We start from the raw sequence: 16042 nt of genomic DNA, 5'->3' as shown, positions 1-16042 counted from the left end.
TTAAATTTGTGTCTAATGTAGAAATGTTTTTCAGAAATAAATTAAAAGTTTTAAGCATAAATTAATTTACTTAATAGTCAAAATTATTTATGGCAAAAAAGGCAAAAACAAAAATTATAATAAGAGATAAATCAAGGAATAATAAGACTTTTTTCATTACTTATTTATTTTTTAAGCCCGGGTAATGTTGTCTAATAATTTTATCTTGCTTAATCGGCTGAACGCAAATGAGGTACTAACATTATCCCGAAGCAATGTAGCCAGTCAGACTTGCATTGCAACAGCAACCAGGCATCTAAAAATATTGCTTAACTTTACAAGAACATATAAAACTCAAGCTGAATGTGATATATGCTTCTTGTGTCCTTTCAGGTCGAGTGCAAGAAGGCGCAGCCGAAGGAGGTGATGCTGCCGGCCAATCTGGCCAAGACGCGGGCTGCCGGGCGCTCCGCATACGGTGAGTTGGTAGTCTGGGGCAGCAGCCACGCCCATTCGACGGCGGCCACGTCCGCCGCCGCCGCCGGTCTGCTGCCGAGTAGTTTAGCCGCTGCCGCCTCCGTGCTGCAGCAGCACCAGCAGCAGCAGCACCAACAGCAGCAGCAGCAACAACAACAGCAGCAGCAGCATCAGCATCACCAGCAGCTGCACCACACACACACCCATCCACACGCTCAGTCACCCGCCCACAGCCACAGCCACGCCCACCACCACCCACACAGCCAGTTGTTGGGCTCACTGCGCTACACGCCCTATCCGCTGCCCGCCCATTTGTCAGCGGCAGCAGTTGTTGCCGCCCAACAGCAACACCAGCAACAGCAGCAGCAGCAACAGCAGGCCGTGGCCGCCCAACAGCAGCAACAGCAGCAGAGTTTGGCCCAAGTGGTGGCCGCTGCCGCTGGTGCTGCACCGGGCCTGCTGCCGCTAGCCAATACCGCTCCGCCTGCCACGCCCTCTCTGTTGCAGTTCGCAGCCGGTCAGAGCAATGCCGCCCTGGCCAATTCGTTATACGCGGATGCGGCTGCTGTCGTCGGCTACAAGCGACTGCTGGCAGCGGCGGCGGTCAGTAGCGGTCTCCGCGCACCGCCCAGTACCGCTCTGGGCGCACTGCAAGCGGCCGCCGCCAATGCTCCCGCTGCCGCCGCCGCCGCCCAGCTGCAGCAGGCCCAATTGCGCCAGAACGCCGCCCTGGCCGCCGCCCACTATCCGCTCAGCGAACTGCTGGCCATGCAGGGCGGCATGGAGATGGGCTCCGGCGCCAATTCCGCGGCGGCAGCGGCGGCCTCGCTGTACCAGCTGCCCGGAATCTGACCGCCCAGGCCACAGTGAGCCCTCTAATCAATAGATTACCATTAATTTTCAAGACTTCAATCTTCAGTATCATTTGCCAAACTCAAGAGCTCAAGACCAAGTATAAAACACTTTCCAAAATATAAATATTTAATATCTTATGATATATGAACACCATGCCAAATTTTTAAACACTTTAATTTTGGGGGCTTTGTTTGTCAAGATTGCCATTAAAATAAATCTTCATCTTTTATAACATTTTTTAATGAAATTGTTAAACTAAATTCTTAATTCTTGACATTGTGTTTACTTCGAACATTTCAGAGCTGTTCCTTAACTACTTCCACTATCTGGCACCCCTTATTCCACAAAAAAAAAAACACTTTCACTAAATACAACACACTCGACTACACCTATATATATAACTCTCATTCCGTCTCAATGTCCAAAAAATATGTTAAGCGGCTAGGCCTAGGATTACGTGTACTTCTACTTACAATTAGCCATGTACTTACTTATGCCATATGTACTATATATCGTAACTTATATATTTTGTGACTGTCTAAGCTGCGTTTAGGCCACGCGGCGTATGCGTTATTTAACTAAATTACTAAATTACTTAAATAGCGGCGCATTCGTTTTCTTTCCTTAGCCATTAAGCGAACTTGACTTACTTAAGCTACATATATCTAGGTTAAGTGCAGGTCCTAGAGAGCTGCTTAGATTTTATCGAGGCCATCGATAATCTTAGACCTTAGACGGCGATCGTAATAATACTTACTTAATGTCTTAGACACCTGGCGACTTTTCTAGCACGTAAGAATGTAACAAAACCGAACGATGTTTCAAATTAAAAATGCAAAAAAGTCATCAGCTCCATAGGACACACTCATTTATGTTTTAAAACGGATTCTCTTGTATATCGAACATTTACTTACAACTTACTTACGTAAACTCATATCTAATAGCTGTTCAAACTTTAAAAGGCGTATTTACCTAGACCCGCAGCCCAAAAGCGAATCGGATTCAAACCTAGCAAATGTATCGAATTAGCGATTAAGTTGGATTAAGTAAGCCAGCCGAAGGAGGCCAAGCAAGTACTAGAAATGCGATGTGTGTAACGAAGTTTAGTTTTGAAAAATTGATGACCGGACTGGGCAGATGCCAGCGTAGCGGCCGGACAGCTGTCGGAGTGTAATTTTCCGAAATGGATCATGGATAATGGATAACGGATGTGCAATGCACTCGGGCCAATTACAGGGCCCTGGCAAATTACGGCTTAGACAGCTGATGGCGATGCCCCAGCTACTCGTCGTCTCCCAGTTCGAGTACTTACATACGTACAAACACATATTGTTTGCCCATAGCCATTAATATTTGACTAAACTCGAAACTAGCTATTTATTATACATGCATAAATAACCACATACACACATCTATTGCATTACGATAAGCGCATTAAGCGCTCAAATTCAAATTTCAAATTCAAATTCGAATCAAACTCAAATTCAACTCTAGTTAAATCCTGTGTAACATTAGCCTAAGTTGCAACAATCGAGCGATGATATAAACAGGAAACGAGCCCACATTCAGCCCTTCGATGCCCAGGATGAACGAACGAGACAGAGAAAGTGATGGGGAAAGGGCAGAGAAATGGCCGAGAAATGCTGGGAAAGCGAAGCGAAAGTGACCCCCGGCCGAAGCAAAATTTATACAAACTCTTTGATTAACATCTAATAGCTGTTAACCTTCCTATATTCTCCCCTTCAGTTGTAGTGTTTATCTAGCCCACATATTTATAGTTTTGTGTGCGTTTAGTTCCGATTTGAATTTTTCCTTTTAAGTTCTCCTAATACATTAGTGGTGGTGAGTGGCAATGGCCTGGAGATATGGAGCATTTTTGTAGAAATGCACAACGGCAGGCCTTAGAATTGCCCCCACTCAAAAGTTTCAAATTAAACAAAATTATATATTAGCCAATTATTCAAATTTATACTCTTAGCATAGATACTAAATGTCTTAGATTATAACTACGTACATATCTAATAAGTGTTTAGAGTTGTGTCATATCTACGGTATATCGAACAAATGTAACTCTACTTACATAAACATAGCTCAAATCAAGGCTGTTATTGCAGAAAATGACTAGGAAATGGGGCAGAATTTATTCCCCCACTAGTTATGCACTAAAAAAAAAGGAGTCGAGTGCAGTCGCCAAACATTTCTTAGAACTTAAAACATATAATATATATTTAGTATGTAGCGGCAGTTTTTTAGTTGCCACTCACACTTTACTAGAACTTTAAGTACACAACGATTATAGTAAAGCAGTCGCTCATATTTACACTCTATAACAATTAGTCCTGATATAATCCGATACTCTATTGTTTGAACTCATTAGCTCTGATATAATTGTGTGAGTGTCAGTAATTATCTGTTTTATGCCTTTCTTTTCTGTGCTCTCTCTTGTTTTCCATGCGACTCCCTTAGATAACATCATGTGGGGACTGGGGACATTGCCCGAAGGTGAGAACTTGCAAAGAACTTAAATGTGAATAGCCAGTAGTTAATATATAAACTTTCTATATTTTTAAATAGGTTTTCCGGCAGCTGCCTATGCTGCCTATGCCGCTGGTCGTGGATATTCGGGCTATCCCAGTTTCGGACTGCCCTATCCAACTGGTAAGTGCGGATCGCACCCACATAGACACAACCACAGGAACACCCACACCCACAGCCACACCCACACACACCTCAACCTGCACACATACTCGTACATCTCAGCCCCTGTTCATTATTTGTATGTGAGTGAGAGTGTGAAGCAACCCCAGTGACTAAAACCAACCATTGCCCATTGAAAAACCAACCGAACCGAACAGTCTGTGCCACTTGATATGACGAAAGCGATACCAATCATTAGCATTACTAACTCGGCTAGTACTCACAACGATTCGTTAGCCCTCGATGTTTTCGCTCGATTCTTGTCTTTGTCCATCACCAGATACAATCAAACAAACATCTATGTTTATTTCCGATTCGACTGCCACACTCTTTATTATTTCTCTTCTGTCTTTGTGTTTGCTTTGCAGCGGGTGTGATGGGCGTAGTGCCGGAGAATCGGATACTGATTGGCGACTACATGGCCTAGGACGATCCCCAGCCCAAATGACCATCTATCGAGTATTGCTCAGAGATCATGATCATTACTGAAATAAATCACTGTTTTCCAAAAAAAAAAATTAAAAATACCCAAGCGTTCGTCATATCAATGCACAAATAGCTGAAGATCGGAATCAATTGAACACACTCACACCATAAGCCACCGCATACGAAATCTAGAATCCCCTAGAATATTGAGTCCTGCGCATCCTGCAGATGTATGTCATTGACGCTGCTTGGCCTTGAGTTTATCATTTGCCCACCACAGAACACACTGACCCCACACTGGCTACTAGGGCTTTTAGCTGATGTCAATTAAATCCCTGCCCCGAAACCCTCTGCCTGAGCTGGAACTGTAAAACAATCGATGCGGTTACCAAAAGAATGTATAGAAATAATTTTTTAGTTTATGGTTTAGATTTCTTTAGCAACATTTTTTATCAAAAACAATATGGGTAAATGAAAATGAAGATTCAAATAAAATGCATTTAAGTACAATGTATAAGTACAATGTTTTTATAATCCAAAAAACCATGGTTTCTTCGCATCAAAAAAGTTTTAGTTAATTAAAACTAAAAACACAATGTTTTCACCAAGGCTATGAGTTATTTGATTGGAGGAATTTAGTATTAAGCTTATAAGACAATATTAACAGGATTATACATTATGCAAAATTCTAGATTCAATCAAATGTTCTCATTTTCTCTATGACTCTTTTGGTTTCTGAGTTTTTAGTAAACTCTACGTAGTCGTTTTTATATTCTTCGGTATTGGCAATATATGCAACTTATCGCTCAATAACAACTATTAAGCATTTTTACCCATCGACACCAAATAATGTACTGAAATTTTTTCTAAGGTAAAATTACTAACTCAAAAATTAAACTATTCGGAGAAAGTATATTTTCAAGCGAATTGTCATTGGTACTTAAGTTACTTTTGTTTTAAAGCTAGACTCTTAATTTACTAGTTAAGCCTAATCCGTAGTCAATTTCCAATCGATAGTTTTACAGCTGTGAGCCCTGGTGCAGACTGTACCTTTCTGTTTGCCCCCCTCTTCCTCTGTCTTTCTCTGTCTATCTCTGTCTTCATCTATCTTGTATCTCGTATGATTTTGTAGGCTTGACAATTTGCGGCATCGGTAGGAGTTATGGTACCGCTTGTAGCGCTGCCCCGGGCCGCAGCAGAGCTGCCCCCGCTGGCGCCGCCTCTGCCGTTGCGGCGGCGGGTGTTGCCCCCTCCGGTGGCGCCCCTGGCCACGCCCAGTCGGCGTACCACCAACAGGCGCTGACCCTGCCGCTGGCCACGGCGCTTACGGCTCGATCCGCGACCATCAAATCACAGTTTCTGGGCAACATAAATTTTTAAATGCGAACCGAAGTCTGAGATTGAGATTGAGAATGAGAATGAAAATGAGAATGCCAATGAGAATGCTTATGAGAATGTGAGACCAAGAGTTGCGTTTTCATTGCCGCCCTTTTTTGTGTGTCAAGTAACTATATCATTCGAACGGTGACAAGTAGGTACAGCCCTTACAAATGCAATGCCAACAGCAGCTGGAAGAGATATGCAACCCAGAGCGTTAGTTTAGCTTGTATCTACGGTAACTGGTAACCACTGCAACAACCAACAAGTAAAATCCACTGCTTAAAACACGGAAACACACTAAAGTGGCGCGAAAAGCGAACAACTAACGAGAGATTTGAAAAGAACAACATAGAAAATGTAACTTCGACACACACACACACACACATACACAGACTTTTAGAGATGCAGTCCATATAGCTGACTCACACAAACTAACGTACTAGACTCTCCCAAAAAGTATTCCCCATATATTGTTGGAGCAGTTAACCAATTACCGCAGCAGTATCAGTAGTGTCTAGAGGCATCCCCAACTTGTTCTACCTATATTTACGTATATTTATAGAGCAGCTAGCACCTGTAATAACCGATCCTAGAGCAGTTCCGTAATCGGATGTAATCAAGTAATTAGAATCGTATAGATTTAGGCCAGCATAATCACTCAAATACTCACAGACATGCGTACACACTTTAATATCTGTCTCTAGATCCCTAATTAGAAATGTGACACAATACTTGTATATCGAAACTTTATAGCGAACTATACTCGATCTTCATACGCTCCTCACCCACACTCAAAAGTATAAATATAGTATATCCAGCTTTTTACACCCTGACCTGCGTCCATTCGTAACCCGTTTCAGGGACGCATATCAATTATTTATAAAACTATTTTACCGTAGCATTTAAATGCAAATTTCATTTGTAGTCCCTGTATGCATAAATTAGTTGCTACCCCCACATCAACGGCGAAAGTGCACATGGAAAAACATTTAGATAACAACAAATTTTAGCAGGCCTGTCACATGTAGTGCCATTATTATCCTTTAATTAATTTGCTGCACATAATGTATGCAATTTTTCCTTTTTCCACAGCGCTTTTCATTTCCATATCCATATCCATTTCCCAGTCCGTTTTTGTTTTTGCTTCCGTTGTTGTCGGTGGTCCCATGAGTTTTTAGATAATTAGCAAACGTGCAGAGATTTTTGCCATAGCTAAAGTTCATTAATTAGTAGATTTGTCCATTATCCGTAGCTGTGTTATTCCGTTTCATATGTTAGCAAACCGCATATGGCCCACATACGAATTGAAGCCTTGAAGCATTCAAAACTATATAAATTCCTTCCTTCATCGGTGCATCGCAAGAATTCCAAAATGGCTAACAACAACAAAAAAACGAGCGAAATTTTCGACATTTCTATTTAAAGTACATATAGACATTACTATATACATACCTATATACTATACCTTATATACATGAATATTTATATATACATATTTAATATACGACGTTTACAAGCTAAGTTGAGTATTCATTTTATACGAAGGGTGAATCGATTGATTTGTACAATAACGAAAAATACAATATTAATGTCCATCCATTTTCGAAGAGCAACTTAGCAGCGCCTAAAAAAACAAACAAAAAAACCAAAAATTAAAGACAACAAATCTCTCTTAAGTTGATGAAAAATGCAATTTTTCTATGTCTTCTCCATGTAAGTCTCACCCACACACTCACACACACCTAGCTACTTAAAAACACACACATTCTCGAACATAATAAAAAAAAATCGGTCAATAAATCTATATATAGATTGATAAGCTGTTACTTAGTTAATTGAATGCAATTATCGCAACACTGTGGCATCCGGATGCCCAGGAACTGCTTCGAGGTATTTTGCAACTATTTAAATTGACAATTACCAAACGCTTGCGAGTTATTTACAAAACCTATATAGCAAACACAGACACGAACACACACACCCACGCATATTCCAATATGTATTTTACACGTATATACTGTGATTTATATGAAAACGCTTCAAACGAGAAAAAGAAAACCATTTGCTTGCGCAGAAGCGATATCGAATTCGAAATGGAAAACGAAAGGTTATTAACTAAATAAATGCACAAAACTAAGATAAATAAAGTGAAAATAAAATAAATGCGGATGCAAAGCCGAAACCAAAAAACCCAAGCAAAAGTCTATCCTTTTGGGGCCTCAGGCATTGACTTCCATTCCCCGACTATGAGCGATGCGATGCGATGGGATTGGAATTGGAATCGACAGGGCAAGTGAGTGACAAAGTGGCCATCGGGGCGTATGCGTAATATTCTGACAGCAACTTGGCAAGGAAAACGCGGCAACAAGAGAAGCAGCAGCAACAACCAGAACAACAGCAACCACTCAAACACTGCTCAGTCAACAAGGTCAGCTAATGGTCGTCTTATAGTTCCAATGCATATTCGTACAAGCATTATACTCTTTTTATATACGTATATTCATCTTTATATTGAACCTATAACCGTTTTTGGCTTCATATCCGAAAAAATTTTCACATATAACGATTATTAACTGTATGTAAACTGTTAGATGATAGAAAAGTTTTTTAGCAAAGAGCGCAATGAAAACACACAAAAAATTGTAAACTGAATGCCTTACGTTGGGCGCCAGTCGTAGTTGAAAAACATTTATATTTCTGTGTAGTGTTCTTCTGTTTGAGAAACTTTGTTTTATACCAAATTTAAAACACATCAAAAACTAACAATACCAAATTAGCTCCAGCGGCGGAGAAATAGCATTTAATTCACCTGAAAAAGTGTAACATGTACCACACTCATTAGTAGCGAACAGCTGTAACCATTGAACATGTATAACCCCACTTATATAAGTATCTATTTTTATGTAAACTCTAGTTTTAATATAACTTTCCCTCCCCCGAAACAAAGAACCTTGTCCAAAGCCATGTAGTATCGTGATCATGTAAATGTCTTCTGTTGACCGATTTTGTTTGTTGAAATGTCTCAATTTAACCTTTTATTGTGGCCGTAACAGGGTTGCCAGGTCGACAGCTGGTAACAGTTGTTTTTCCGCAACCGCAGGACTGACAATTGCAATTTTCCCACAAGCCCACAACCAATCCACTACCAACCCAGTGCCAGCACCAGCGGAAACGCATTTCATGCAATGGTTGGCCGACAAAAAAACCCCGGCTAAATAAGTTATTTATTTACAAAAGGCAACCCTTACAGCTATTGCAAATACTGCTGCTGCTACTGCTGCTGCTGCTTTTACGGGCTCTTTATTTCGGTCCGTGTTCGGATCCGGGTTTTTGGGCGCTTCTTTGTATCGGAGTCCCAGACTCAACACTAATGAAAACAACATGGCGCACCGAGATTTCGCACAAAAACGTAAACTAAACGTAAGCCAAAGTTGATTGGCGCCATAAAACGCACAACGGCGATGACGAAGGTCGTAGGAGTGAGCGGGCGGTGAATGGGTTGAGAACTCCGGGCAGTGGGTGGGGAAATGGGCGATGTGGGGGGCTACAATAAACGAACGACTGCCAGGGACATGCCTCGTTACGTTACGTCACGTTACGTTACATCAATTTTTGTGTTTCCGCAGGAAATGCAACTGCTACGTTACCTCCCACGCCCCAGATTCCCACTATATCCCTATTCCGATCCCAGCCATAACCAGTTACCCATTTTTTCGCCTTTCGCCTGCCTTCATTCACATTCGCATTCTGTTGTCATTTCAATATTGGCGCTGGCGTATTTTTACTTGCTGCTGCAGCTGCGACCATAACAAGGGAGAACAGCTACAAAAAAAAAAAAAAAACACGATAACAATGATAACGGGGCAAAATAAAAACTGGGGGGGAAAAACGGAGGGAAAATCAGGGAAAAGCGAGCAGGAGCGCCCAAAGCAAAGTGCACATCACTGGGCAAACCAAGCGTAGTAACTGAGTTTGGATGGGTTCGGATTGGTTTGGTTTGGTTTGGTTTGGTTTGGTTTAGTTTGGCTTTGGCTTTGTTTTGTCACTGTAGCGTCAACATCCTCTACCCAAAGCTCGTTTAATAACCGAGCACTTTGTGTTTTCATAACCTGCGTTTCAGTTAGCGCTTCCTTCCAAAACCCCACCCCCCAGACAACCATTTATACTTTATATATGTACATCCTTTCGCTGTTTGGTTCGTCTTTTGTGTTTGCGTTTGACATCGTAGTTGTTCTGGGACTAGTTAGAGTTGTTTACTTTCGCTTTTGATTGTTTGCTTCCTCGGCACACCGATATTACAGAGCTATAGCCACATGTATAACAATCGCATACTCAAATACTCTCTCACTCCATACCCACTATATATAAATATATATGTACTCGATCTCCAACTCTGTTTCGTACATGTTCCCGTACCCGCACCCGTACCCTTATCCATACCCGTACCCGTACCCTTAGTGCTCAGCCTTGATTACTTTCGTATACTCTTGTGTCGCGGGCACCTCCTATATGTGCCCGACTTTTACTCGCCTAGTTATGATCCACCACCAGCCAGCCCGCCCCCACTAATGACGCCCCTCTCGCCCTCTTTTGCCACTTACAGTTGATCTAACCAATGGGCAGCTGACCCCCAACAACAATACACCGCTGCTGACCCAGGCGCTGTCAGGTGAGTGACCGCACTTGCAGGTGCTAAATTTGCTCGGCAATGTCATGTTAAAGCTAGAAAGTGAAGCGGAACTAGGTTGCTCTTTACCCGAGGTCCATACAAATACAAATACAAATACATACTAATGCAAATACGAATACAAATCGGTTTTTAAAAACCGTCAGATTCAAATTAATTTTAAACAAATATTTTTAAATCTTTTATGGCAAACGTATTCGATCTATGCATTTTAGAGTGCTTGATAAAATAACAATTAAAAATTAAATCTCCTTATCTACCTTAAGTAGATTGTTTATGTATCAAACAATGCATTCAGGTCATGATATCAAAAACCTGCTATGACTACACTGCGTATGAATGGCATACGTTAGTTTTGATTTAAAAGCACACACATTCCTCATCCAAGCGTTGTCTTTACTATATAATACATTTTGAAAGCCATTTGCTCTGCTTTCAAATTTTGTGTTAAAGTTAACATATTATTTCCTTCACACAAAACAATAAATTTCTTAATTTAATCACTCAAACATATTATTATTGTCAAATGAAATCACGCATACGCACTGTTGCCTAATTTTGTGTGTTTTCAAGCAGTTTAAACATATTTATTGTACATCCTTATTGTCTTTAAAGTAGTGTTTTGTGCTGTTGATAATATTTGCATAACAATAACATTTGTGAATAGAAAACTTTCTGAGCAATTTAGCCACATAATTGGTGAATTATTTTTTTTAACAAAGTTTTACCCCTTCCCTTTGCAGTGATGAACAACTATCAGGCGGCTGCTGCGGCCGCCCACAGCTATGGTCCGTCGGCATCGCCGCACGCCGCCGCCGCCAACACGGCCACCCGGCAGGGATTCCCCTCGACCAACTCGCCCGGCCCTACCATCGACATGTACAGCTCGGCAGCCGCCGACAATGTGGGCTACGTGCAGGCCACCAGTCCGCAGCCGTCCGGCTTCCCCATCGCCGTCAGCCGCGCCCCGTTGAACTACAGCCCGGTGAGTCGTCCTTTTGGTCCTGCGAGCAGGAGAGCCAAGTCCGGGGAGATCCTTGGTCCCTGGACTTGGGCTTAGAGCTAGAGACTAAGCCAGCGATACGAACGAAACACCCACATGAGACGAATGTCTCGCGTTCAGCGATTCGATCCTTCGAATCCGAATCCTTCACATACACAACCACACACTCATACCGTAGAGATAAGGAGAGATTACCGATGTAGAGCTAAACTATTGCGTTATCCTTCTATATATTGTATGTATTTCTCTTTCATTTCGTACAGATTTATTCGTTGAACTTTGCGATGGCTAATATATAAAAGACTGATAACCCAAAAATATAAATGCAAGAGAACAAAAAACAAAACAAAAGATAAGCAAAAAGTAAAAGAAACCCATTATATATATTTAAATCGAAAAAATATATGAAAAAAATACAAATAAAATAATGCTAAACGAAAGCAAACAAAAGAAATAAGAGTATAAAACAAACGCAGTTGCACAAGGTAGGCACACCAACAAAACTACAGCGTGTTCTCTTCTTTTTTCAACTAAACGATTTCAATTATTAACAATCAAATTCTTTTAACTACAACTAGTCAATAAAAAAAAAACATAAAAAAGAAAAACAAAATAAACGTAATAATATTATATGCACGTCACAAGCACAGTTTTCTAGGCCGTTTCAATTAAACTATTATTATTTATTTAAATTGTATACACCATATGTATATGTATTATATATGAATATTTTCATACTTCAATATTTCAATATTCCCTGGCTCGCTGCAAACTAAAATAAATTATATCGAAACATATTTATAATCCATGCCTGTCGGCGAGGTTTGATAACGGACATGACAATCAGGAGAAGTCTCTGCAAATTTGTATTAAATAAATTGGCACCTTTAATCAAATAACAAATAATAACTCCAGCGGAGTTTAAATTGAAAGCCTCTTTTAAATATGAGTTGGTATTTAATACATGTTTACTTGCAAGAAACAAAATAATACATTTAAAGAAATAGGTTTCACGAGCAAATAATTGTCAATAAGTTTTAAATTCCCTTTTTCTTTTTTGGATAAGTTTTTGTAAGAGTTCTGATTTAGTAAAATATGTATTTATGGTCTTAAACTATAATAAAAAAAATTGTTATTTATATTTTTTGAGTTGCCTAGCGAAGCAAATAAGAGTAATGAAAGAAATACATTTTGAATTTAGGAAATTATTTATTTCTTTATCAAGCCTGGCCAGCATTCCCTTTGTTTGTCTAGCAATCGAAATAAAAATTAAAAATAATTTACGATTTTTCTTCTTCCGACAACTTGCCACTTTTATCTCTATATTCAGTACATATATGTATACCTCTTAATGTTTACTTTCTATATATCAATACTTATATACCTATACTTATATAAATACATACATATATGTGTGTCCGTAGATATGCGACTACAAATTGCATTTTATTTGAATAATTTTTGGTGTTTGCTTGTTTTGTTCTCCACGAAACGTTTATTTACAGGGACCACTAATTCCTGCGGCATTTACAAATGGATACCATTAAAAGGTGGCGCCGACAACCGCAATGACAACAACAACAGCAACAACGGCAGAAGCAGCAACTACAGCAGCAATATAACACAACAGCAACAGGAGCAACAAATGCAACAGCAACTTTAGCAACAAATGACAGACACACTTTCACACACACTCACATACACACACACGATCTGCAGTGCTGCAACCACAGAGCGCAAAAGAAAATAATTTAAAATTATATATACCTGCATATATATAAATATAAATCAAATAAAGTACATATTACATATTTGTGTAATTCCACATGGCAAAATGAAATCCGTTAAGCAAGAAAAATCGAGACAACTGCAAGAGCAACAAACAATAAACCAAACACACATATTATAATTAATTAATTAACGTATATTACAAATACGTACATATAAACGCATGGCAAAAAAAAAAACAACATGAAAAAATGTAAAAAAAAACGTTGAGGACGAACTACGAGCGAACACAAACAAAAAAAAATAATTTTAATTTAACAACCACTACAACAACATCGGCAAGAACAACGCTCGGACCGAAAGATGCAACGTGTGCAGCAAAAATCGTTTAAAATGCAAATTAAACGGAAACTGTGCGTCCAACTGGAGTGGAGTGCCATCGCGGTGGGCGGCGCCGGCGGAGGATGGGCGTGGCAGTGCTCACACAGCAAAAAATCGGAGGCCTCCACCCAAAACGCCCACCGCCCACGGATGACAACCAGGCCAAAAAGGGCGTAACCACTTTTAAGTAATGAGAAACCAACAAATAAAAGCAAAAAAAAACGAGGGGTTACTAATAAAACGATAGAGTTGAAAAAAGATAAAGCAAAAATGTTGCAATAATAGCGAAAATGTTATTATTTAATTGCGTATTATTAAAGGCAAATTATTATTACCATTATTATTGCTATTCTTAACGTATCTAAGTTGTAACTTTTAAAGTTAAAGTCGATCTATATATATATATATATATATATATATATATATATTTCTAAATATATATATATATATACAAGAATATACTCTCTTATACACATAAAGTAAACTGCAATATATACAAAGGGAATTACTTGAATCAAAAAGCGAAATCCAACAACAAGTTATTGTACTCTCAATGATAATCGATTTAAGAGTTTGAAAATGTTAAGAATCGGTTGGGCTAAGTGTTCATTTCTCGACTGGGTTGGGGGTGAATCAAATCAAAATTGTGCTTACAATTATAATTATGAATTTATTTTAAAGTACAACAAATCCTTTATTGGCCAAAATAAACAGCAATGAAACAAAATCGAATGTGAGAAAAAGTCGAAGGCAATTTGTTATTAACTATGTTGAAGTTCTCTTTCTCATTATTTCAATCGAATCAGGGGAAAGAAGAGGAAAAACCTATAACTTTTGTGTTCACATTGAAAGCAAAATGGTAAATAATGCTAATTAAAAAGTGGATAGTTAGACAAATATGTTAAAGCATTAAAAATGACAATGAAAGCGAAGTGAGAGAGTGAATTTTCGTAGCTCGAGGCATAAATAAATTTATTTGCTAAAAACAATGGAGAATCCAAAACAATGAAAACTGCAAAAAGCAACTCCTTAAATATGTAAGAAACACACAATTTTTGAGATACATTCATCCACACACACACACACAGACAGAATACAGATCTAACGGATAAATCATAATGAAACACTTAAACAAATTACTTGATAAGAGCATATGCAAATATAACAATGAACTATTATACATACAACATATAGTAAGATTAAGTAAATAAAATATTTATAAAACAAACGCGCAAAATCGCAAATGTTTGAACACTTAACTAAATATATCTGTAAACAAGCGTGTAAAAAGGATCACAGATGAGCCATAAAAATGGATGTGGAAAATTTGAAATGAAATGAAAATGAAAATCATGATGACGATGACGATGACGATGAAATGCAGGCCACGCAATGTGCAATTAATTTTTTTCTAGTCGCTCCGTCCGGCAAATCGACCGGACGATGGATGTACTAGACGTATTTGAGGATTATGACGATAACGACGACGATGCAATCGGGGGCGTAATAGAAAAATATATTTATATACAACTATATGGAGTATTAAATTATTGGAAAAGCAAACCAAACAAAACCTATCAGCTAGATAAGTAAAGAACATTTGTTACACACAGCAAGTGGGGGAAAATTGCAAACAACAAAAAAACCAAGACAACAAAACGAAAATAGCAGAGAAAAGGAGATATTCTATAATTGAAAGGACAACAATACGTTGCGCTTTTGGTCTGTCTGAGATTTTTTGCATTAGGCGACGTGAAAATCAGAAAAATAAAATACAACTAAAACAAAAGCAGAGACAGCTGAATAGGAAACAGAGGAAAGCCAGTAAAAAACAAAAGCAAATGCCGAAACAGTGAAAATGTTCCTTTCATAACTTTTTTGCCAAATTGTCAAACCAACGCTCTCCAGGACTTTGTCGAGTCTCGGACCAACAAACTTACACATAACCTATATAGTAATGGGAAATCGCGCGAACCGAAACCAAAAACCGAACAGCAAACATAAACGATATTTAAAGAGGGACAAAATAAAAGTTGCAGTGTAAAATAAACTACATTTAATGTTTGAGGTGTTGAACCCCCACACGCCGATCATTTCAGATTTTCCAAAGATCGCGGCTTGCGACTTTGCCAAGTGCAACTCACACACATTTAAATAAAAATAATCAAAAAACAGAAGGTAACAAATTAAGGAAGCGAAAAGACAGATATCTTCAATTTTAGATAGACAAAGATCAGACCACTGACAGTCTGGCATATCGGGAGTTTAGACGGAGGACGACCCTAAACAGGTGCGGATTACTTTAGCAGGTCAAAGGTCATTGGGGAGTATTCCAGCCGCAGCTTTTAGCCTGCGGGGCAGATATTTTTAAAAGCTAGCGAACGACAGCAACGGCAAACATGTTATATTTGCATAATATATATATATAT

General features: G+C 39.2%; 1 protein-coding gene across 16 annotated transcripts in view; it reads left to right on the top strand.

The window, feature by feature from the left end:
* Positions 1-15262, top strand: part of LOC128257708 (RNA-binding protein Musashi homolog Rbp6) — a 178595-nt gene extending 163333 nt beyond the window's left edge. For 6 of the 16 annotated variants that reach the window (XM_052988845.1, XM_052988846.1, XM_052988844.1 and 3 more), the window contains exon 10: positions 373-1456. In XM_052988845.1, the coding sequence (XP_052844805.1) occupies positions 373-1308 (936 nt within the window). In that variant the 3' untranslated portion in view covers positions 1309-1456. Of the gene's footprint in view, positions 1-372; positions 1457-3777; positions 3814-3885; positions 3970-4376; positions 4873-5566; positions 6767-10417; positions 10484-11244; positions 11487-11767; positions 11990-13009 lie in introns of those variants that run through there. The other 10 variants (XM_052988848.1, XM_052988852.1, XM_052988851.1 and 7 more) reach the window with 7 other exon arrangements.
* The last annotated feature ends 780 nt before the right edge of the window (positions 15263-16042 follow it).

Source organism: Drosophila gunungcola (assembly GCF_025200985.1).
Source record: "Drosophila gunungcola strain Sukarami chromosome 3L unlocalized genomic scaffold, Dgunungcola_SK_2 000002F, whole genome shotgun sequence".
Classification (NCBI taxonomy): Eukaryota; Metazoa; Arthropoda; class Insecta; order Diptera; family Drosophilidae; genus Drosophila; species Drosophila gunungcola.
The sequence above is the reverse complement of the archived record's forward strand: the minus strand, read 5'-3'. Positions and strand labels throughout refer to the sequence as shown.